This window comes from Anopheles bellator, chromosome 2 (genome assembly GCF_943735745.2).
Source record: "Anopheles bellator chromosome 2, idAnoBellAS_SP24_06.2, whole genome shotgun sequence".
Lineage (NCBI taxonomy): Eukaryota > Metazoa > Arthropoda > Insecta > Diptera > Culicidae > Anopheles > Anopheles bellator.
Genome location: NC_071286.1, coordinates 7,081,087 through 7,103,758, shown reverse-complemented (window position 1 = coordinate 7,103,758; position 22,672 = coordinate 7,081,087). Strand labels below are relative to the sequence as shown.

At 51.4% G+C, this 22,672-nt stretch overlaps 2 protein-coding genes across 2 annotated transcripts; one reads left to right on the top strand and one right to left on the bottom strand.

Moving 5' to 3' along the window:
* Window positions 1-1,048: 1,048 nt before the first annotated feature.
* LOC131209837 (ankyrin repeat domain-containing protein 50) lies at window positions 1,049-8,430 on the bottom strand. The gene is made up of 8 exons (XM_058202982.1): window positions 8,344-8,430; window positions 4,405-8,286; window positions 2,987-4,340; window positions 2,557-2,862; window positions 2,147-2,460; window positions 1,881-2,073; window positions 1,481-1,796; window positions 1,049-1,413 (listed from the first exon to the last, which is right to left on the bottom strand). The coding sequence occupies exons 1-8, from the start codon at window positions 8,428-8,430 to the stop codon at window positions 1,224-1,226; spliced, it is 6,642 nt and encodes a 2,213-aa protein (XP_058058965.1). The 3' UTR covers window positions 1,049-1,223.
* Window positions 8,431-19,673: 11,243 nt separating this feature from the next.
* LOC131209279 (sodium-coupled monocarboxylate transporter 2-like) lies at window positions 19,674-22,672 on the top strand. The gene is made up of 5 exons (XM_058202308.1): window positions 19,674-20,171; window positions 20,618-21,118; window positions 21,187-21,546; window positions 21,615-22,277; window positions 22,352-22,672. The coding sequence occupies exons 1-5, from the start codon at window positions 19,969-19,971 to the stop codon at window positions 22,440-22,442; spliced, it is 1,818 nt and encodes a 605-aa protein (XP_058058291.1). The 5' UTR covers window positions 19,674-19,968; the 3' UTR covers window positions 22,443-22,672.

The following is a 22,672-nucleotide window of genomic DNA, read 5'->3' as shown; positions in this document are numbered from 1 at the left end:
AGGTGCGATCTTTTATCCGTACTGTAATATAATATTTGTAATAACTTCTTAGTTCGTGGCCAGCACTCTATCAATTGCCACACCATTATGGTTTGGTACTATTTTTGTTTTCAACAACCCTGGTTTCTGATGTAAGATTAAAGTGTGTTAGCTTGTTAGCGTTTGTTTCCATTTTGTTTTCTCTTTCTACAGCTATTTCCATTCATCGGTTTTGATGGAACGGTGTGAATGTTTATCACGCCTTAAGGGGGATCCGTTGCGCAAGGCCATTCATGTAATCCTCTTGTAATCCTCTTGTAATCCTCTTGTAATCCTCTTGTAATCCTCATGTAATCCTCTCTCCATCATCGGTCTGTGTTGGTGGCCGACCCGTACAAAACATAAGCACTCTGAAGTGTAAGTAGAAAACACAACCCGTGTGCGGGACTTGCGATACCATCAAGGGCAACTAAGATTGTCATGGCATAAAAAATAATGGCCTCTTCTAAGCTTCGCAGACCGACAGTCAGTAACTAACGGCGTGCAAAAATCGCTGTCAAAAATAGTTCATTGTTGTAAATCACGCTTTTCTACCACACAGTCATTGGATCATTTTAATAACTAACGTTAGCTTTCTGTAAAGAAATGCGCCTGAGTAAAAAAAGCCAAACAAAACTAATCCTACAGTAGTGCACCGGGTCGCTTGCAAAGGGTCAATGTGCCGTTTGTAATAGTCTTCTCGCTGGTGATCTGTTCTGCTACCGAAACGGAATAAAAAAGGGACTAAGGCTGAAATCTCAAACAAAATTCACACGCCTCTGTGTGAATCATCGGTTTCCGGTCTAATAGTAGACTATTTGTTGAAATCGATCCGTTCCATTTACATTGCTTTATTTAACCTTCCCCTCAACGATATATCAGTTGTCTTTCTGTTCCAACGTAAATGTCTGAGAAAATCTGCCATCTTTAATACATCCTGTAATATCCACGTCATAAAATGGATACCAAGAGGTTCCCCCATGAGAGGAACCACAGACTTTTGCGCTCAGTAGCAACAGATGTCGTTCCCGGCGTTTCAGTATTGCATTGCTTTTGCGAATTATTCTCACTCGGCATCGTCGTCCTATTGCACATTCCGTTTCTCGGAAAACATCCGAAAAACCCACAAAAAGTGCTCATCAAACTATTATCCCTGTTTGTGTGCAACAACTGTGTGTCAGCGTCAGTTGTTTCGTTTAGCAAGATTACATTTGGCTTTCTTTGCGCCACTGGAACGTACCCGACTTTACGCCGATGCTCGACGAACCCTGATTGTTGCCACTGCTCGACAGCATGTTGTTGGTGCGGCGTATCAGCTGTGCAGCCGAATCGATCCGATTCCGTATCAAGCGCATCGCCGGATTCGTCGTGATTCCGCTTCGTTTCGATGATTTCCTGCAGAAACAAACCAAATATGACGTTACGTACTGCGTTCACCCACTCGGTGTACTAGGGCACTTACCCTCCACCACCTCCACCGGCAGCCGCTCCACCCTGCTGATGGACACCTTCCTTCTGATTGTTGCCCAGTATGATGCGCATGTGAGTGTCGCGTGCAAAGTGGTTGTCGTGCGGGTTTACGATCGTACTGTTGTTCGAGAGGCTGATGTTCATCTCCTCGAACTGTTTGCCGAGAAGTGCCAGCGAGGAAGGTGGTTGGTTCTGGCCCGGCGAACTAATTTCGCTACTCGGAGAGTGCGGTGGCGTGGCATAGAGTGGCGACATACAGCCCAAATCGAACAGATCGGCATCGTTCGGGTTCATGCGAATGTTGGATGCTGAAGGGTTTCCCGCGCCAATCACACAAAACAAATTTATCAATGAACTTGCGCGACCTCAGCACCATTTTCTTGCTTTCTTACCTATATTAGCATGGTACTCATCAACATTTGGTAGTACCTGGGAATGTTTCTTGCTTCCAAACTTGCCACCGGCTACCGATTGCTGGTGGGCATTATGGTGCGGTTGGTGCTGCTGTTGGACGATGTGATGCGATTTGGAGTTATGATGGCGCGAATGCTTCTGCAGCTGCTGGGTAAACGACATCGGTACTTGCTGCAGCGAAATGGATTTAGAGTTATGAAATTAGCAAAAACGATACACACCCAAACACACTCTGAACTCTAACCTCATTGCTGCTGCCGGTCGATTGACTAGAAATAACGCTTTTGCGCTTCTGAAGGCTACTCGTATCCGAGTGCATTGTGTTTTCATAGAAATTGTTGTTCTGTGCCGACGAACCGGTCGTGTTGGAGGCATTCGGGGAGGGGCTCGGATTCTGCATGGCACCACCGGTTGCTCCCGCCGCCGTCGGCATCAATAGACCGGGGTTGCTCGGGTAGCAGCCGGACGACGGTGACGGATTGTGTATCGAGTTGCACGGTGGCAGCTCATCGGGAGATTTCAGATTCAAGTGCACCATCTTACCACAGTCCAGATCATCTAGAGCGAGATGTAGGAAAGAAAGCCAATTAAGAAATTGAAAAACTTACAATCCACCAACATCATCATTCGGTGGCCTCTGGATGAGAGACTAACTTTTGGTAAAATTTTCCAAAATTCGTAGAACATTGTTGCGGTTCGACTTGGCCGCCAGCTTGATCGGTGTTCGACCACAATGATCCGATTTGTAGGGGTTCGCACCGTACTTGAGCAGATAGCTGACACACTTTTCGTGGCCCTCCTGGGCGGAAATGCCTAGGGCCGTTGCACCCTGCTTGCATGCATGATCTGGCACAGCACCGTAGTACAGTAGCAGCTGCATCACCTCGTGGTTACCCTGCCAGGCGCACGAGTGGAGTGGCGTTCTCGATTCCAAATCCATCGCGTTCACGTTGGCGTTGCCTAAGATGGTAGAATTCAAACATTAGACTTACGACGGACGACTGAAGCACCAGCGACTGCTTCTCCGTTATGTTAACAATGTATGCACGTATCTCCAATAACCATCACATATTTAGTTGCTTACCTAACGTTATCAACAACTTGACCATTTCCGCGTGACCCTGCCAGGCGGATACATGGAGCGCGGTGCGACCCTCACTGTCTGGAATGTTGGCATCGGCGTTCGAGTACTCGAGCAGGAACTTCACGGCCTTCAGCTTGTTGTCCAGTGCCAGAATGTAGAGCGTGGTGCGCGAATCGGCATCCTTCGAGTTAATGTCACACCCGTATTTCAGCAGGGTCTGTATGCACTCAAAGTGCTCCTCGAGGCAGGCCAACCGGAATGCGGTTTTACCATCGTGTGCCCTCTGATCAATGCACAGTCGGTGGATGTTGAGGATCGCTTCGATCACCGCATTGTGCCCTTCCTGAGCGGCCAGATGTAAGGCCGCCTTGCCCTCGTTATCACACTCATCGATCTTCGCCCCGGACTCTAGCAGCTGCACGCAAATGTCACCGTACCCCTCGAAGGCCGCATAATGCAATGGTGTCCACCCCGCGTTATCCCGGTGTGTTTCGTCTAAGCCCCGATCGAGCAGCTGGCGCACCGTTTCGAGATTGCCTTGCGCAGCCGCCACACTAAGCACCGTGCGGCCCTCCGAGTCCATGCAATCGATTCCACAGCCCCAGAAGAGCAGCAGCTTGACAACGTTCGCGTGACCAGAGGTGCAAGCGGCCCAAAGCGGCGTCCGGCCCATATTGTCCGCCATATCCGGATCGGCGCCGTTCTCCAGTAGCAGCTCACAGATTTCGGCGTTACCCTCGAACGAGCTGACCAACAGCGGCGACATTCCCTCATTATCCGTCTGATCCGTGTTCGCGCCGTACTCGAGCAGTGTCGAGATCACCCGACTGTATCCGGAACTGCCACAGAGCGCTGCCACGCACAGTGCATTCCTACCATCCAGATCCGTATGGTTCACTTCCGCTCCGTTCTCCAGCAGAATCTCCACGATATCGTAATGGCCCATGTACGACGCGGCAATCAGCGACGTACGACCTTGCTTATCGATCGAGTTCACGTTCGCCCCGGCCTCGATAAGGATCTTTACGATGTCCTCGTTGCCGCTCCAGGCGGCCGCTCTCAACGCCGTCCGACCCTCCTTGTCAGCCCGGTCGATCGCGCAGACACCGGTTTCGATCAGCAACTTCACCACCTCCGTGTGGCCACCCCACGATGCCGATCTCAACGGTGTCCACCCGTCACGATCGGCATGGTTCACGTCAATCATCCGATATCGGCCCGTCCCGTCCTTGAGGGGCTGTTTGTACGTCAGCAGTAGCTTCACGATCTCCTGATGCCCATTCCGTGCCGCAATGTTCAGCGCCGTCTGTCCGTTCAGATCTTCAATCTCCAGATCGATCGGATCCTTGCAGGCCTAAAACCGGAAAAGAAACATCAATTTTCACTGTCCGTGTCGCACTTGAGCGCGAGCTACTTACATTTAGGGCGCGCTCCAGTAGCGTGTGATTTCCCTCGTTGGCCAGAATGTGTATCAATGCCTTCCCCTTGTGCATCTCACCCTCAAACATGTCGCACTGGAAGCCACTGCCGATGCGATCATTCTGAATGTCCGACTTGGAATCCCCGAGAGCACTGCTACCTCCATCGCCACCAGCGATCGATGGACCACCACTGTAGCGCTGTCTCGATAGTCCACCGGAAGCCCCACCATCACCAGCTCTGCCGCCCGCAAAGCCCATCGCCGGGACGCTGCCCATTCCCCCGCCACCATTGCCGTCCTCCAGGTTGATCGACTTCTGTAGCTCCTGCTGGCAGCTCTTCTCGCTCGATATCAGCAGCTCCGCCAGCTCGGAATCAATGTTTTGGCTCCGGTCCGACAGCACCGGCGAATGGATGGCCGATGATTCGCAAGACAGCTGCGTGTCCGCGTTGTTGATGCCGGTTTCGATCAGCAGCTTCAGCACCTTGCAGTCGGTCGGTAGATTTGGTTTGAAGAAATCGTTCAAAAACATCATAAACTCGTCGTTCAGCTGTCCGTTCAGGAACCGGTCGAGCATGTGCTTGGTGCGCACCGACAGGTTCACGTCGTGCCGGCACTCGTCTTCACACATCGCGCAGCAGTTCAGCAGGTTGGTGTAGAAGCAGTCGCTCAGGTTCGACTTCGTCTCGAGCAGTATCAGCAACAGATCGAGATCGACGCTTCGGCTCGTCAGATACTCGCCCGTCTTGATCAGATGGTACAGGTAGAGGCGCAGCTTGTTCGGGCAGATCTGGTCCGCCACGACGGTGTAGTACATCGACACCATCACGTGGCCCTCGTTCAGGTCGCACAGGAACTTCTTCGTGCTGAACTTCACATCGATCAGCCAGTCGCAGAACGAGTTGTGGAAGATGCGCACCGCGCTGGCGTTGGTCGGGCTGTACTCGACGATGTTGCGCATCAGCTCGAGCCGCCGCTCAAAGTCCTCCATCTCGAGCGTGTAGTTGTGCGTGCGGAGACAGTTGTAGATGAACAGCTTGTCGACGTAGCTGTTACACACGAGCAGCACGTTCAGGATCGGCCGGATCTTGTTGTACTGCTTCTTGTTGAACGACTTCTGGCAGATGTACAGATAGAGGCCGTTCAGCGTGCACGGTATCAGCTTAATTTCGCGGAACGTGAAAAAGTTCTCCCGTATGCCGTTCAACACCTTGTACAGATACAGCAAGCAGCCGTTCGATTTGATGTACAGCTGGTTCAGACTTTCGATGATGTCTTTGGTCAGATTGATGCCCCGGAAGTCCGTGTTTAGCCGGTTGATGATGTACTGCTGGACGTCCTTGACCACGTGCGATTTGCGCAGGTCGTCCAGGGTAAGCTTCTTGAATCCGGTGAACAGTTTGGTAATGTTTTTGTTCTGCTTTTTTGCCGTGCACACCATAAACAGCCATTTCGGCATCAGGTGGATGTGGTTGGCGAGCAGCTCCGCAATGTTGCGGCTCTTTGACGCCTGTTTGCCCTTGAGCGTTGAGATCAGATTACCGTCTTGCAGATAATTCTCATCGATTGAATCGATCAGCAGCAGCAGCGCGTTGCGCGGCGGACACAGCTCCAACAGTGGGAACAGGATCGCCTTCTTGAAGCAATCGTCCGGATTCTTCTCGATGCTGTCCACCGTCAGTGATTCGAAGATGTCCGGATTGCTGAGCAGCATCTCGTAGTACCCGTCCGCTATGATTTGGCGACAGTTTTTCGACTTTGGTAGCGGTGGCGGGATGCTCGTTTCCATCGCCTTCGTCGGGAGCAAAGAGTCCAACTGCTCACCCGCCGTCCGGTCCACGTGTTCCTCCCTGCCGTTGTGCTGCTCATTCACATCCGCCACCTCATCATCGTCGAGACCTTGTTTAAAATCCGCGATGTCACCTTCAGCGATGGCCTCCCCACCGCCCTCAAGGATCGTGTCCTCTTCCGCGCCACCGCCTTCGCTGCTTTCCTTGTCGGGAAACTCTTTCGGTTCCGGCCCTTTCCCTGTCGGTGAAACCTTCTTAGGGCTGCGGATCGTGCTACCTATCGCTATCGGTATCTTCGACACTTTACCACCCCGTCCCGGACTCATCGTTTTCTCGACCGCCTTGCCATCGTCACCATCCTCGTCCTTCTGCTCATCGGCTGCCATTTCCTCCTCGATCGTACCGCCACCGAGTGTCTTTCCTGCTGGCGGCGGGTGCGTTTTGTACGGATAGTTCGCATGCTCCCGATCGCGCCCAAAACTTTCGACCGGTTCCGACTGCTGGCGGGACACTTTCTTCCGCCCGGAGGCGCAAAACTCGGCCACCCGTTCGTTGATTTTTAGCTCCGTCCGAATGGCAGCTTCCAGCTCGCGGTCAACCGTTTCAGACAGTTCATCGGTGGCAGGCGGCTGTGGCGGTTCGTTTCTCTGCTGATCCGCCTCCGGTAGGCAGTCGTTACTGGTGTTGACCGGTTCGACCACTTCGGCCACCGGTTCGTCTCCCAGTGCCGAGCCGTCACCAGCGGACAGATTTGTCACTTCGTGCTGGGCTCCGGCTCCCGGGTCGCTGCTGTGCACAAAACTGGAGTGGCTTAAAATCTGCAGAATGATACTGCGGATAAACATGCTGAGACTGTGGCATTCCGGGCTCTGGGAGTTGACGAAATAGCACGCCAACAGGCGACGATTCAGCATCCCTTTTGTGCCGGACGTACCCTCAATGATGTCGTTGCAGATCGAAGTTTTCCCCGAGCCGTTCGAACCAAGCACCAGATATCCCAGCGACGGTGGGCTACCATCCACGCCCCGAAGACCGCCCGCTGACGGTGGCGGTGGTGGAGGTGCCTGGGTTGCGGCGGCAACGGTTGGTGCATCCGGCGCTGCTCTGCCAAAAAATCCACCGGCCGCACCCGTTGAAGGTGTCGCGACGCTGGCGCCATCTGTTGCACCGCCGCCCGGAACCGGTGGTACGGGCTTTTTCGCAATTCTTTGCTCCAAACACATTGCGATCTTCTTCAGTACCCACTCCCGGTTCAGGTGCGCACTGATGACCGGCTGATCCAACGATCCATCTCCCCCGAGGCCACTACCATTTCCTTCCCGGTTCCCGCTTGCACCACGCTTCTTTCGTTCCGTCTGCAACGCCGACAGCGGCGGTGCCGATGGTTTCGGCACACCGTCTCCACCGTCATCGGACAGCTGTTGCTGTTGTTGCTGCTGCTGCTGCAGTTGCTGCTCGTTGTCTTCCTGCGACCGTTGCTCGGTCGAACGACCCCGGTTAAGATTCGTTAGCATCTCGAGCTTCTCGTTGCACCGGGCCTCCAGTTCATTCAGCGATTCATGCACGTCGAAATCCAGATTGTTATCCTCCTCCTTCTGGCCGGCCAGCGATTTGTAGCCGGTGCCCACGAGCCCCCCGGCCGCCCCAGTAGCGCCCAGGTCCTCCGCCACGGTGCCACCGTTATTGTTGACGTTGCGCTGCACCAGGTCGGCAAAGTGTTCCTTGCGCGCGAGGTAGGAAAAGTTGGAACTCTGGTACGAGGTTTTGTGCAGTTCAATCTTTTTGTGCATCTGCGTCGTGTCCTTCAGAAAGTCCCGTATCCGCCGGTCCTCCAGCTCGGCGTTGATGATCTTCGCGTCGTGCTCGTTTGTCTCGGTCCGATCCACAAGACGGCCAACGACCGGCGGCCCTGTAGTGCCGTTCCCATTCGTGGTCATCGCCATCGGTGCCGTCGTTCCGTTGTTGAGCACCTTCAGAGGACGATCGGATTTTTTCAACGGTGTCGCGTACAGCATGTCCTTACTGTTGAGTGCCAGATTGTTTTGCAGTTTGTTTCCCCCGCCACCATCACCGCCTCCTGCAGCTCCGTTCTCCGTGGCCATGGCGATGCTGGCCGTCGAGTGTTCGTCAGGCATTCTCGTGCCAACCGGGACGCTACCGGCAGCGCCACCGTTTCCGTTCCTTAGCGCTTCCTCACGGCACGGAAGGTTCTCATAAATGTCATCTGTGTCCATGTTCGGCACACGCAGCCCTGGCCCTGCTTAATGGGCCACTGCTAGCGCCCCGAGCGCGCAGGTTTTGCTTTTATGGCCACGTTACTTCATTCGTGTCCGTGGCACGTTACCGTTTTGATGAACGATTGGCCGTCCTAAAAACTGATGGTCTGCTGGCGGTGAAGGCGCCCCAAGGTTCTAGAAAGTGTTGCTCTCTTTCGCTTCGAGAGGCTAGAGGCCACTCGCGGGGTGATCAATTGTCGACAAAACGTCTCCGTCGCCGTGACCGGTCTTCAATCCTGAGCCGTCACCACGGCCAGACAGTCGGCACGCACGAACGGGTGGTGGTAGGACGGGGTCACTGGGTCGTCGGTTTCGATTTAACCCGAACTGTTGGCTCCCCGTCCTCATCTTCCTATCGTCGCAAGCCGTCACTCCATCGTTCTTTCACCCGCACCGGCCCACTGGTGGCTCCTCTCGTATCCGCTCGCAGGCTAATATGGGTCTTCTGCGCGTTACATAAACACGCCGTCGCTATTCGAACTATTGCAGCAATGCTGGCCGGCGCGGATACCCGACAGCCTCGTTGTACGGATCGCGTCAGATCGGGCACTGCACCGTCACTCTCGCTGCACGCACCGCTACTCTGACACCGCCATCGGCCTGCGTTCTTCCCCGGAACGGTGATGCGCCAACGACGGCACGGAGACAGTCTAAAAATAGAAGAAAAAGGAGAAAAGTCACCAAAACAGCGCTCGAAGGAAAGCACACAAGACTCCATTTTTTTTCGTTATTTTCATTCATTCGCATCAAAAGCTAACACGTGCGGTGCGTGACCGCTTGCGGGGCAGCATCGCCGCTGCCGCCGTCATCATGATCGAAATTTATGTTTTCTCTCCTTGATGATGTTGGTGATGATGGCGGCGATGCGGTGCCCCGATGCAGGGAGCGCAGCACCATTGACGACCGCGGGGCCAAACCAACCGAATCGATGTAATCGTATTTCTCATAGGAAATTGCGGATTGGCCCCTGGGTTGGCAGTGACGGGCTGCCACTAGCGTTCGTGCATTGCTAAGGACGACGGCGGCGGACCATGCCGGCTACTTGATGTGTTCGCGGCTCATGCTCTACTCAAAATAGATTCCATCCACTCGTAATCGAATACCGGGAGGGGCCGCCGGTGGTGATCAATATCCGCCGTTCCTCCGCCGGGCCGCATTGATCTTCGAATATTTTGCCTTCACGTTCAACCACCCACCACCCTTGACTGCTCGAGCCATAGTTCATAGTTTTCCGCTCCGATCCGGTCGGCCCCACGGCTGGCGGCGGCGGCGGCGGCGATGTAATAAAGTAATGGATTTGGGGGTTGCCGCAATCGCTTTAGAATGGATGGGCGAAGATGATCTCATTCGTGGGTGCGATTTGGGGTTTGTTTAAAACCATGCCGCTTTTGAGTATGACACACAAGCGCACACACGACGCAAAACGTCGAACTCTGTGAGACCCTTTTTCCTTCCGTTCCGGAAAGGGACGGACGGGAGGGACGGGAAACTTTGGCACTGTCGGCCGGGTGGGCGAATTTAAACGGATTGACGTCGATTGTGAATTTCAAACACTCTGCGTTTCGTGCCAATTAATGTCGGTGAGTACTGCTCCGTGAGTAGCACGCAGTCGCGGGCCTCGAAGTAAAACTCAGGAATACTAATGATCGATTCATATGCTACGATGAACGAGATCGATATGGGGAGAAAAACAGTATACAAAGGCATTCGGAACATTCGCTAAGATTATCATGCGCAATGTAGTTGTGGTTGAGGTTAATCGAACGTTCGTCGAACGTTTCGTTAGAATAATTCAAATCTCCTCCTTAAAGTCTTGAAGAAGACGAAGAAAAGACCGAAGGCCGACAACTCCCGCTCTGTTACAGTGTTGTGAAAGGTCGTTTATCAAAACATTTCGATAGCTAATACTTAACCCAGTTTCCATTCGGCAGTCTAGAATCGTCCGCCATATGGCCGCAGTTCTCCCTATAGCCTGCTGGCGGCGGGTATTGTTACTGGGCCGGTCCTGGTGCCCCGGTGGTGGTAATAATCAACCCATTGCGAAACATAAAGAGAAAATATTAACGCGCCCGTTGAAAGCCATTCCCCCGGCGGGCCGGTATCGGCCAACGGTTTCTTCTCGACAACGCAGCAGAAGATGTGCTAATGGCGCTGAGAGCAGCGCGATGGAACCACGCCGCGTGCTTCGGTTGCTTATTTGTGGACTGTGTCGTCCGCCCGTCAGCTGGAAAATAAATTTAGACATAACCCCACCCTGCGGGGGGCCAAAACCGAGCGGGGACATGCTGCCGGTGCGGACAGCAGTAGCCCCGCGGTCGGGTGCGGCCGGATGATTTGTGAAGCCACGACTCGGAGAGGTCTGCCACATTGTGTGTGGTTAACCCTTTAACTTGCCAGCTACAGGAACGCACGGGCCTCAGTGTGCACAATTAAATGTTATAGATTGTCCAAAACTTGCGCCTCCGTTTGGGGGTCCATCTTTTGACCTACGAAACGGACCCAGCGTTCTTCTGACCGGCTGTCACCCGATATGATGGACGCAGAGAGAGCATGCTTCGCCGCAGCTGGGTGTCCGTGTGTTTGGCTTTCTCGCTGCAGTGGCCATCGAAAACAAGCAAACGGGGAGCGAGGAGTCAAAAATAAACCATCTATTAAGGAAAATTAACGAACTCCTCCCAGGGCACGATGGGGCGCAGCGGCCGACAACTTAGCGCCTTTTCTTTGCCTCAAAACGTTTACTTGAACTGTGAGAATAGAACTGTGTTAAAAAGTAATAGAATATTGATTGCGCAATATTAGTAATTGCGTCCTAGAAGCAAACAAACACACACCGGGTTTCCGCGATCACCGAAGATCATGTGATTCAATTCGTTTGCACACCAAAGGAAGGCGGTTGAGAATAACCGTGTTGGCCCCGCCAGGCAATGCAATATGTTTCGAATTTAAGTGGTTCACCCGGTTCCTCTCGAACGTGTGAAAGACACATTTCATACGACGGCCACCGGATGAGCCGGGTGTAGTTTAGGCCCGCCCAGGTCCGGGTAGCTTCTACTTCCTTTGTTCCGACGGAAGAGCACTTTCTTAATATCGAGACCACCACCACTTGGCGCCCTCATGCGCCAAGCCGTTAGAACCCGAGTCGTCCAGGGCCGGTTGTTGCCGCTGGGCGTGCATTTATCGCCCTACCCGCACTCGGGCGAAATGACCCAATTTGCTCGCGGCCACGGACCTCAACTATCGCCGTGGCGAAGTGGCCGGCCGACCGGGCTGGTAGATGGTTGCATCGTAAAACGATCGCTCCTTCGTATCGCGATCAGTTCCTTTCGATCTTAACCCGTGCTTGCTGCTGCTGCTGCTGCTAGTGAAGAGGGGCACAGTGAAGGCCATTAATGTCTCGCCATTAAGTGTCGAAAATATCTTTAACTACCCACGATCATATCTTCGTTCAAAGTGCGCCTTACAGGGTGGGCTGTGCTCAAGGAGCACCATCGGCCAAGTTTGGTTGAATAAAACAAACCATTTTGGGTGAAATTTTGATTGCAGCCAAAAGACGTATTATTTTTTACTGACTGTACTGATGCCATTCACGCACCATGTTTCGGTACAATCTATGAGAAAAAAAAAATCACCTAGCCGAGAATCAAAATCCCGAATAAAATATGAGCTCCAAGATTACACATTGAAAACATCACATCATCACGAGCTCTCCTGGTGACCAATGAGCGTATAAAATTGAACGGCGGCCCTATTTGCTGCAATGTTTGCATTTCATCTTAAGTCCGAATGCTATTTTCGAACACGCCCGGATGACGCCGACATGTGCTGCATATTCCACGCAATATTCACTAGTTTCACCGCCGTGCGAACGATGAGAAAGTTTCCGCTTCATTAGAAGGGAACGTTTTGAGCATGTTTTTATTTTTTCCCGAAAATCCATGATCTCATCATCATGCCACAGGCTCACTTATCGCCGTTAATTTATTTATTTTTTGGCTGCCGTAATGTGACCAACCGAAAACATGTCACGCATTCGTTCACTCCAACATCGACCCATTTGTTACTAGAGCTTGGCCAGTGTTTTTGGCGATCCACGACGACGTTCTAATCGACCATTCCGTGGCTTTTACTGCAACGATGAGATGATGCCATACTGTCGCCGCTGCCTTCGATTAGAAGAATTCTTGTCGCCAAAAAAAATGGCACCATCATGTACCACGACGTACTACGCCCAGTTTTTCCAGCCGCAAAAAGCAACGGAAACCATGACACGGTTGACTTCTTCAACGAGATTATGCAAGGCGACGATGGCGTTGATCGATGGCTTTCGTAGGCCGACGGTGAAGGTGGCAAAAAGTAGCTACAACCATCGGTAGGTTGAATATTAAGGGCGCAACGGCACACGCGAGGACGAGGCTAAAACGCATCCGAAAAATTGTGGAGCAACATTCAAGGGGCCCCATTGGTACGGCTCGCGGCCACAACAGGTCATAACCTGCGAAGCACGAGGGCACATTTTACACCTGCGGGGCCCGTGGCTAAAACCTTTTACCGCACCAGTTTCGTAACATCGTGTGTGACCGCTTTTAGACCTTCGGTGCGACCCGTAGTTCCTCCTGCTTTTAGAGGCTAAGGTCGCCCTGCTGATTCACACTCAGCCGCCACCCGGACGAAAACAGGTTCAATTAGTGGCACTTTGCGCCGCGGGCCCTTTCGAAGGACCAAACCAAACGGCGGAGCAGAATATTCGCTCGGCCACGAAGCACTAAACACCACACCGCCTGCTTCGTTATATTGTTTCGTTAGAGCCCAACGGCCGAAAATCTATCATCAATGTCAAATTTATTAACGTTGCAGCAATTCTCCTGACAAGTTCCTGAATCCGGGACGGACAGGAACAGTTTCTAAATTTGCATGTTTGGTAATTAAAAAAACGGATACACCCACGCCCACAGAGGATGTCCTTCGAATGCGGTCGGTGTCGTAAGCGCCTACGATCCGGGCATTGCTTCGAGAGCACACCCTTCGACGGTGCGCCTCCGTGCGGCCACCGAAGCCGATGACATCAGACGTGCCTGCAGTGCAGAGCGCGAGAGATGAAGAGCATCGAAAGGCGCAACCTGCGGGTTCTAGGAAGTAACGTAAAAAATCGATCCCATCCTCTGTCTGCGAGGGATGATGGATCTTTCGCTGTTCAAAAACAAGGACACGTGCCCTAGTATTGTCACAGGGCCCCGATAGGCGTCCGCGAAATCGGTTTAAATCCGCGTGTGGGTTCGCCAGTATCGGCCGACGCCCGCGGCAGACCTTGAGCATGCCAAATTGACACCCCATTGGGGCAACGTCGTTTTTTTTCAAGCACCATCAAATCTTCCAACGCACGTTTTGCACACTCACTTTCGATGCGGGCGCACCACGCTGGAATTTGTCCTTCCTTCCTTCTCGACCACCGGATGGAGCACAACACACGAGCGCGAACGACACGAGCTTTTAATGACCGGACCCAGGCGGGTGTAGCATAAAAATGTGTTTGCTGAAGATGAAAAATAATCGATCGAACTGCGAAACCCGCAAGTGTTGGGTTCTCGGGAAGGGGATGATGAACTTCAACCTTTCTCCGACGGTGGCCGATGACTGCAAACACGTCGGCGGTGACGTCCAAACTTTTGGCCAGGGTTCTGCTGTCAGGGCCACACACACACACACACACAGAATCCCGTGTTTCGCTTCCTTCTTTTTCACTCGCCAGGATATGCCAGGAGAACAAACAAAGCATTAGACAGCGGATAGGCGGCGCGACGGCACGATTTAATCCACGGCGCGGCGAGCTCCTTCGCTGTTTGTGTAAGTGTGTGTTTGAGGGAGAGAGAGAAATGAAACCGGAAGGATATGAGAGAAAGCTTGCGATAGCCTCTCCGCAGGGCGAGCGAATTCCGCTCTTCTCGGTACGAGACAGACACCCGCCGATGAGCGTAAAGGACGACAAGTAGGGTACGATTCAAAGGCACGGCCAGACCGCGTTACCATTATATGTGCAAATCACTTCATTACTTCGCGACGCTTCCATTGTCCCCCCGATGGGTGGTCCCATTCCCAAACCTTGGGCCTAAAAGATTGCTTTCATTTTGGCAACGTGCCCCATCGTCTACTGAAATCGGAGGGTGGGGAAGATGAGCCATCACTCCCGCAGCGGATATGCAAACTTCCGGTGTCAAATTTGTATGCAAACGAGATCCGGCCCGTTCGAATGCACCCGCATGGCTCGTTAGCGGCGCGTCGTCGTTAACAACTCGCAAACACGTGTCCATTTCTCACCCGACAAGCGGACCAATTTTATTCCAATTCGTCAGCGGAGCATTGATAGGTGCGATCAGCATCCTAAGGTGTTCAAACGGACGTATGGAAGTCACAACTAAATTTGCCACAACCGATTGGAAGCACAGCAAGCTGTAGGCTTCTTGTGCAAATTGGACTCAGAAGAACCATCAATCGCTTCGATGGATGGTGATCGTTCGTTGAATGCATTAAAGCAGCATCCGGTGCCCCGGACTCTGTACGTCAGCCGGCCATTGACAGACATGGCATTCCATTCAATTTAAAAGAGGTCTTCCCGACCAGTGGTTCCCAAGCTGCCAATCGGTGTTGGAAACGAATTGAAGAAATATCTTTTACCCCAAAGCCTTTGGCTCAATTTTGCGTAGTTTGATGACATTGTAAAAAAGTACTACCAATAAATTGTAGATTATAAACTGTTTACCCCATTTATAGACGAATTGTTCGAAAACACAAGCAGGATGGCTACCGAGGAGTTCGGTTATCGAATGCATCTCCCCTCAACTCAGTGTGGCCTTATCTTCGCATATTTTTTGTTTTGCTTCTTATCGACCCTCTGTGACTCTCCCATGGCGTAGCGGCATACAGAGCAGAGGGTTCCGGAAGCACATCAAAAATGCACGCGAGGCGCAGCGAGTAGAGCAAAAAACCGGGCCGTCATAAACGACGCGCAACCCCTTTTGAGGTGGACGAGATGAGCGCATTGTGCTGTGGGCAAGGGGCCGCTTCCGCTGCCATTTTAGCGTCCCCTTTGGCTAAGGTGTTACACAAATTTGCATTCAAATCAACTTACCCAAAGTCGGGCGACTTCGCGGTAGCGCCGTAGCTATTGTTTTATTATGCCCGAGTCCCGATCCGGCCGTCTCCTTTCTTGTGATTGCGTATGTTGCCCAACGCAGCGGTGAAGAAGCGCCTGCAATGAGGACTGGCGATGGTACTGGGTTAACGCTACAATACTACCACAACAGTGACCCAGCTGGATGCACTTTTGGTGCAACAATGCAGCGCTCACGGTAAGCTTCACACACTTCACGCACCGGGTTTGTCGGGGTTCAGGCTTTGGGTTTCCCTTACCGTGCACCACAATTCACATGTTTCTTTTCACTGCCCTGTAAATGGATGGCGAAAGAAGAGCATTACAGTAGACGGAGAACAAATATCAACCCACGCTGGCTCCAGTGGCACAAAATAGGTTCCCGCTATGTGTAACGATTTGAACGATGAACGAATCACAATTAGCAAACAAAGCACAGGAGAACAACAACTAGGAACTTGTTCTCGGTAGGGCGCTGCTGCCAAAAGGGTTTCGCAATCGAGCCAGCAGGCACTGCAACCCGTTGTGACACAACATCCTGAAAGGGATTACGTTTGACGTTTTCGTGTTAAATTTCCTTTCGATCGAACCTTGCACATTGGCTGCCCGGAACCGAAAACACCCAACGCTGGAAGAAAACAAAACCCTCGGCACGCACCCTGGCCCTCGTACGCACACTCGCGCACTCGCTTCCAGCGGTTCTCGCACGGCGGCGAGGCACGCACGCGCACGCACTCACACGCAACTCCGCGGCCAAGGGAGCACGCGCTCTCCTTCGCCATCCCTTTCGCTCTGCGGGGCTTTTTGTTTGGGCTGCTCCATGCTCCGGCGTCCTCGGAGATGCACCTCTCGCCGTACGCGCTCTCTTTCTCTCCAATGAGGACACGCAAAAATCGATCACAATCGGCCTTTTCGACTGTGGAAAACTCCGTTCAGCTACTTACTATTGTTTTTCTTAAGCCTACGACGGAGGCGACGTATGCGGTCTAACGAGTTTCCGTTCCAAATTTATGCTATCTTTCTAGCTACGGTACAAGTGCACTGCCTTCCACACGCAACCCGTTCTGCACAGTTAATTCCCTCCCGACGGTAAAACGGCGTCTGCGTTGAGTTCCTGCGAGGACCACTTTGACAACCACTTTACGGTGCGGAGAGAGCGAAGAGCGCAAAGTTTCTCTCCGTTCGAGTTTGAGCCTGTGCTCGCTGACAGCTGTCACAGTGAATCTAGTACTCCGAAATGACATATTTTGAAATCGGAAGACGATAAACAACTATTGCAGTTGAACTAGTTTTCTTTCGCGCTTACACGCTTAAACCGGAAAAATAGTTCTTCTGGCGAAAGAACTGCATAAGTGAGGTTTATGCAGGTTTTTGTGGCGTTCACACAGGAGAAAGTGTTGCAGCTTTCTTTTAATCTAATTATTTTTGGGTTTTTTGTTTTCAAACAATTAGAGTCCCGTTAGTTTGTCCGTGAAATTTGTCCATATGTTTTGAAACGATACGCAAGAATGGCCACCAGATTATTTCACATCTATGTCTTGCGGAATTCCGTTGATAATACAGCTACGTCAGACTTGCCGACGACAAGGGAAGTACCTTGCCTCTAGCTTCTTATCACAATGTTAAACACGATGAGCAACAATCCAATTATTCACAGGATTGATTCTGAGTAAGACATCTTGTGATTATTTTTTGTGTCCTCACGTAATTATTGTTCGATGTGAATGACATAAATTGAATGGTCTTTGAGCAGTATAAGAACATCACAGTAATCAAAATGTTATCATCTAAACATTTCAAACAATGTCAAATGACAAATTTATGGTACCGATTTATACGTTGCGCAACCAGCAAACCGCAAAAGACATCAATCGCGCGACAATCTCATTCGAAGCGATAGGCAGATAGGATGACCCAGCTTCCTGGGTCATTATCGAGAGTGGCTACCGAAAACGAACCGCATGATGACCCCGTGTAGCAAATTTACATTATTCTATTTAGAGGGGTCGTAGCTTGAAGATCATTCACTTCAATGAAGCGCAATCAAACAAGCTTCAACGCAAATGTACACAAACCGAACGGAAATGGCATCAAAAACCGGGGCCAATTGATAGCACCAAACGGTAGCAAATAGATCATGAGCTTCCCGGGTGTGCAATTCCAAAGTTCAAGCTCGTGTAAAATGTTGCGCCAAATTGAACTGGCAAAACGCTAACCAGTGAATAATTAACGGTTGATCCCTGATTGACATGCCTGAAGATACCCACGACCAAACAGAATGCTGTCGAAAATGCGCTAGGTGAGAGGCGTTTGATTGATGTATCAGGACGGAGTGTGTTTACGCAAATGGAAACTTTGCGGTGCACATTTTGTAAATACTTGCTTGAGAAAGTTCAACCAAACCGGGGAAGTTGAGCCTGGTGTGGCAACGATCCTGTGGCTCCTCGCCGGAGCGGACCCCGAAGCCATACCAATAGGCCGAAATGAGGGCCTCGGCTCTCTGCCGGTGGTTGTAAGGTGGTTGCACTTTTGTTTTACGCCATCCTTTTTCTCGATGTTCAGTCTCGGGGTTGTTGCACGATTGCCCGACCGATGATATCCATTACAACGTGTTCGGGCTCGTCTAGTGTACCCGTGGTACTCGTTTGGTGCATAAAAACGACAAACCAACGGCGAATAGGTTCATATTATACATTGTAAGAGGGAACAAGTAGGTTATAAAGCTAGTGAGAGTTTGTTTTACCAATAGAAAGTCGATAACAGATTACAAAACTTTATGGTTAATAAACACGTGTATGATTTATTAGGGTGCTTCTTTTGTTCTTTTCCAGTTCGCCATAGAACTGTCTTATTCTAAGCAACGCTAATTTCAAGTGATACGATGTAGCTCATCATAGATTATCGCCATCTTAAGTGATAGTCTGGAAACGATTCAAAAGCCTCAAGCTTCAAGTTGCAATAAATTAGTCCGCATTAGGCTGTTCCTTCCCAGAAAGTCCTCCCGGGAGTAATTATCAGTTATAACGCACTCACCGATCCCTCCCCGGGGACTCATCTTGGGGACTATTTACATTTAATCGTTTTTCGAAACCCCAAGCCTCTAGCCACAGCCCAACCAGCCGCAGCCGTTAACCGGATCCCGGTGCACTGCATCCACACCACTACCACACTAGGGGCAAAGCCTACGAAAACGAGGTACTACGAAAAACCGAGTGCCTAGTTAACGGCAATACGTGTTGTGTGATCGACCGGCACGGTTCTGCCGTGGTGAACCCCGATTCTGCTAGGATCGAACCCCGGTTTGGCAAGGATCCTGTTCCGTGTTTATTAGGCTTATTCGGAGCTGAAACGTATATTAATAATTTTGTGACCCCCCAAACGGCTAGACATCGGCGCCAAGAATCGGTCGCCAGAATCCCACATGGCGCCCAGACTGACGGAGCAATTTACCGAAGCGTCGATGAAAGAAACACTAACACACCGCACACCATTTAAGAAGTGATCCTTCTCTAGGGACATTGTCCTCCTTCGGCACGGGATTTAATTGTCATCAATTAGTGTTGCGCGCGGACAAGAGTGATTAGTCAGACTACGCGCAAGCGTTCATCTCTCTAGTTGCAATCCGATCACTTTGCCGTTATAAAGCATTCCGGCAAGGCAAGATTATCGGTCAGATCCAGATTGCCGTGCACTCTTATCGTTCGCTTCTTGTCGCAACGTGTCGCGAAAGGATCAGTCAGCGTTGTTCGGCATTCCTTTACCTCGTTCGAAACGCGTGTAGCCGATTGCCGGGTAGACGAGAAGTTTCGGCCCAGGGCGAGAAGTAAGGGCGTCCGGAATTTCGGAATCCCTGTCGTTTTTCTACCACTTTAGCTCGTGAGGATGATCAAGTGCCGTCCATTTGCTTCTTGTTAACGGTGGCAAGACAACCCAAGTGGTCACACCTAAGTGTGATCGTAAATGACGGCCAGGCCACTAGAAAGTGCCATCCCGCGCTATCAGTAGAACCTTTCGGAGCCACTTATGACACGGGTCCGGCCGGCGACTGCGGTGACGATTATTCCGGAGCTTCCTGCCGGGTGTCGGAAGGCAAGCGAAAGAACGCGAACGCGAGCGAAACGAGCAACAACGAAAAAAGAAGGAATAGTACCCAACACTTGAATCGTTATCGGTCTGACTAGCAGGAGCCGGACCTCTAGCTACAACAGTGCCTTAAGGATTGTGGCGTCCGGCCATTCAGTCGGAGCGAAGCCATCGAACGGACGACAGGACGACTTGGGAGCAGTTGAGGCAGAGTTACAGTGATAGTGTAAAAACGCAACGCACAACGGCCGTACCAGAACGACACCACAATGGTGAAATCCATTTCGGAGAACCCGCAGGGTCAGTTCTCGGTGGAGGACTACACGGTGTTTGCGTTCATGCTTGCCGTCTCCACCGCCATCGGGGTGTACTTTGGGGTTTTCCAGCGGAAGAAAAACCAAACCACCGAAGAGTACCTGCTGGGCGGACGAAAGATGAAGACGTTCCCGATTGCGATATCTTTGATCGCCAGGTAAGTCGCGTCCGGTAACGGTCGAGTGTGTATTACGCTAGGATTATTGGGCAGGCGTTCAATGAGTCACTAAAAATAGCGACCCCCAACGTGTCTATGTCTATTTTCGTGCCACTATCTGGAGTACTTTAAGTTAGTGAATTACGTTATGGAGCCAAGACGTGTCTCAATTGTTTGGGCATAGAGATGATCTTAGCGCGATAAATACCACCAATGTTGTTGGTTTAGAATTTCCACGTACAATTTCCGCGTGAAAACGAGTGACACAAATGTCTGCAAATGTGTATAAAATATTAACCTTCCTTTCAACGGAGCCAGGACTGCCCAATGATGCATTTGCGATTTTTTAATTTTCAAACGTATTTTTAAATATTCTGAGCATTTTGCTTTCCATCTATCTTTTCAACACACTGATTGCTATCCTTTGCTCCTGCTCCTTCGTACAGTCAGCTGTCCGGGGTTTCCATAATGTCGGTTCCGGCGGAAATGTACTCATACGGTGCGCAGTACTGGATTATTGCACCGACAATGCTGATCATCACGCTGATCATCAACTATATCTTCGTGCCGGTGTTCTACAGTAACCAGATCACCAACTGCTACCAGTACCTGGAGGATCGCTTCAGCCCGGCGGTGAAACAGTTCGTCACGTTTACGTACGTCCTTAACATCTATCTGGTGTTGCCAATCTTCATCTTCATACCGGCGCTAGCATTCTCGCAAGTCAGCTCCATCAACATCCATCTGATCAACGGGATCGTGTGTGGGGTGTGCATTTTCTACACGATGCTCGGCGGCATCAAGGCTGTGGTGTGGACCGACGTGGTACAGGGAATGATCATGTTTGTGTCCTGCTTCCTGGTGGTAATCATCGGTGTGGTGAAGATTGGGGGTCTGTCCACGGTATTCGACCGTGCCGATGCTGGTGATCGAATGGAAATTTTCGAGTAAGTTAATCTTGAAACTGGAAGCAAGATCTCCGACTCCTAACCGCACCACGACGATCCTTTCGCAGTATGACGCTCGACACGACCACAAGGCAGACATTTTGGACCGCCAGCATTGGAAATATTTTCCTGTGGACCGGCTACCTAGGCCTCAGCCAGAGCTGTGTGCAGCGGATAGTGGCCGTACCGAGCATGCAACACGCCCGGTCCGCCCTGTGGATCTTCTGCATCGGTTTCATCATCATAACGTCGCTGAACTGCTTCACTGGAATCGTAATGTTTGCCAAGTACTTTGACTGTGACCCCATCAAAGTCGGATTGGTGCAGAAGGCCGACAAGTTGCTGCCGTTCTTCGTGCAGGATGTCGTCGGCAATCTGAAAGGCATGCCGGGCGTGTTCATCTCCTGTGTCTTTAGCGCTGGTTTGAGGTAGGTTCTATGGCTGGGTGTGGTTTGCACCAATCATACATGGCAACAACTAAGACGTATCTTCGCAGCACGATGTCGGCCAACCTAAACTCCCTGGCAGGTCTCATCTACGAGGATTACATTAAGCCGTTCAAGCTGTTCAAGCACACGGATGCCTCGGCCAACATGACCATGAAGTTACTAATTTTCGTGAGCGGTGTGTACTGCATTGCGATGGGTTTGATCGTGGAGCAGTTTGGCCATTTGCTGCAGATGGTCGTAACGATCGCCAGTGTCACACAGGGAGCGGTGATGGGCATATTCTGCCTCGGTATGCTGTGGCCGTGGGCGAACAAGCACGGTGCTCTCTGGGGATCGGCATCGAGCGTCATTGTCGTATCGTGGATTATCTCCGGTGCCCAGATGGCTATCAGCAGCAAGCAACTCGCCTACCCGCCGAAGCCGACCAGTGTTGAGAATTGCTACGAGTACGGATTCAATGTTACGGCGGACGATTTCCCGCCGCACTCGTCGTCCCAGGGCAGTGGCGAGTTCTCGATCTACAACATCTCGTTCGTGTGGTACTCGACCGTTGGCACGCTAATCGTGTTCCTGGTGGGCATCCCGGTGAGCTACCTAACCGGATCGCAGGATATGCGCAACTTTAAGCCAAAACTCATTGCGCCACTCGCACAGTGGATGCTTCCGGCAGAAGTTCGGCAGAGTGACTTTTCGCTCAAGGAAGAAAATTGGTAAGTTTTGCCGTTCATCCAGTTTCTTAGCGAACAACGGACAGAACAGAACACAATGTTATCTTCCTTTGCAGCAAATCCAACACGGCGACCGTCAACACGTGGACATTCACGTCTAATGAACACCAGAAATACAAGGAACGAGTGATCGAGCAATCACTGTGAAATAGTACATCCCGATGCTGGCGCCTTTCACCTAACCGATACGGCAGCTGTGCGGTGCAATTCGAATCAGGCGGCGGACAAGGAGCGCCAAGTTAGCTTCGAAGTGTCGGACACGCCACCGCCAAGTATTAATGTAGTAAACTAATGATTTTTAGGACGGTGTTAAATGAGTTGTCGTCTCATTGCCGCTTGTTTGTAGCGAAATAAAAATGTAGTGTGTACCGAATGTA

Excerpts from the sequence above, each read along its gene's own strand:
- LOC131209837 (XM_058202982.1), bottom strand. The coding sequence starts at position 8,430 with ATGGACACAGATGACATTTATGAGAACCTTCCGTGCCGTGAGGAAGCG. Across the intron at positions 4,341-4,404 it reads TACTGGAGCGCGCCCTAAAT|GCCTGCAAGGATCCGATCGA; the intron begins GTAAGTAGCTCG and ends TTCCGGTTTTAG. Across the intron at positions 2,863-2,986 it reads CAAGTTGTTGATAACGTTAG|GCAACGCCAACGTGAACGCG; the intron begins GTAAGCAACTAA and ends CTACCATCTTAG.
- LOC131209279 (XM_058202308.1), top strand. The coding sequence starts at position 19,969 with ATGGTGAAATCCATTTCGGAGAACCCGCAGGGTCAGTTCTCGGTGGAG. Across the intron at positions 20,172-20,617 it reads GCGATATCTTTGATCGCCAG|TCAGCTGTCCGGGGTTTCCA; the intron begins GTAAGTCGCGTC and ends TCCTTCGTACAG. Across the intron at positions 22,278-22,351 it reads TCGCTCAAGGAAGAAAATTG|CAAATCCAACACGGCGACCG; the intron begins GTAAGTTTTGCC and ends CTTCCTTTGCAG.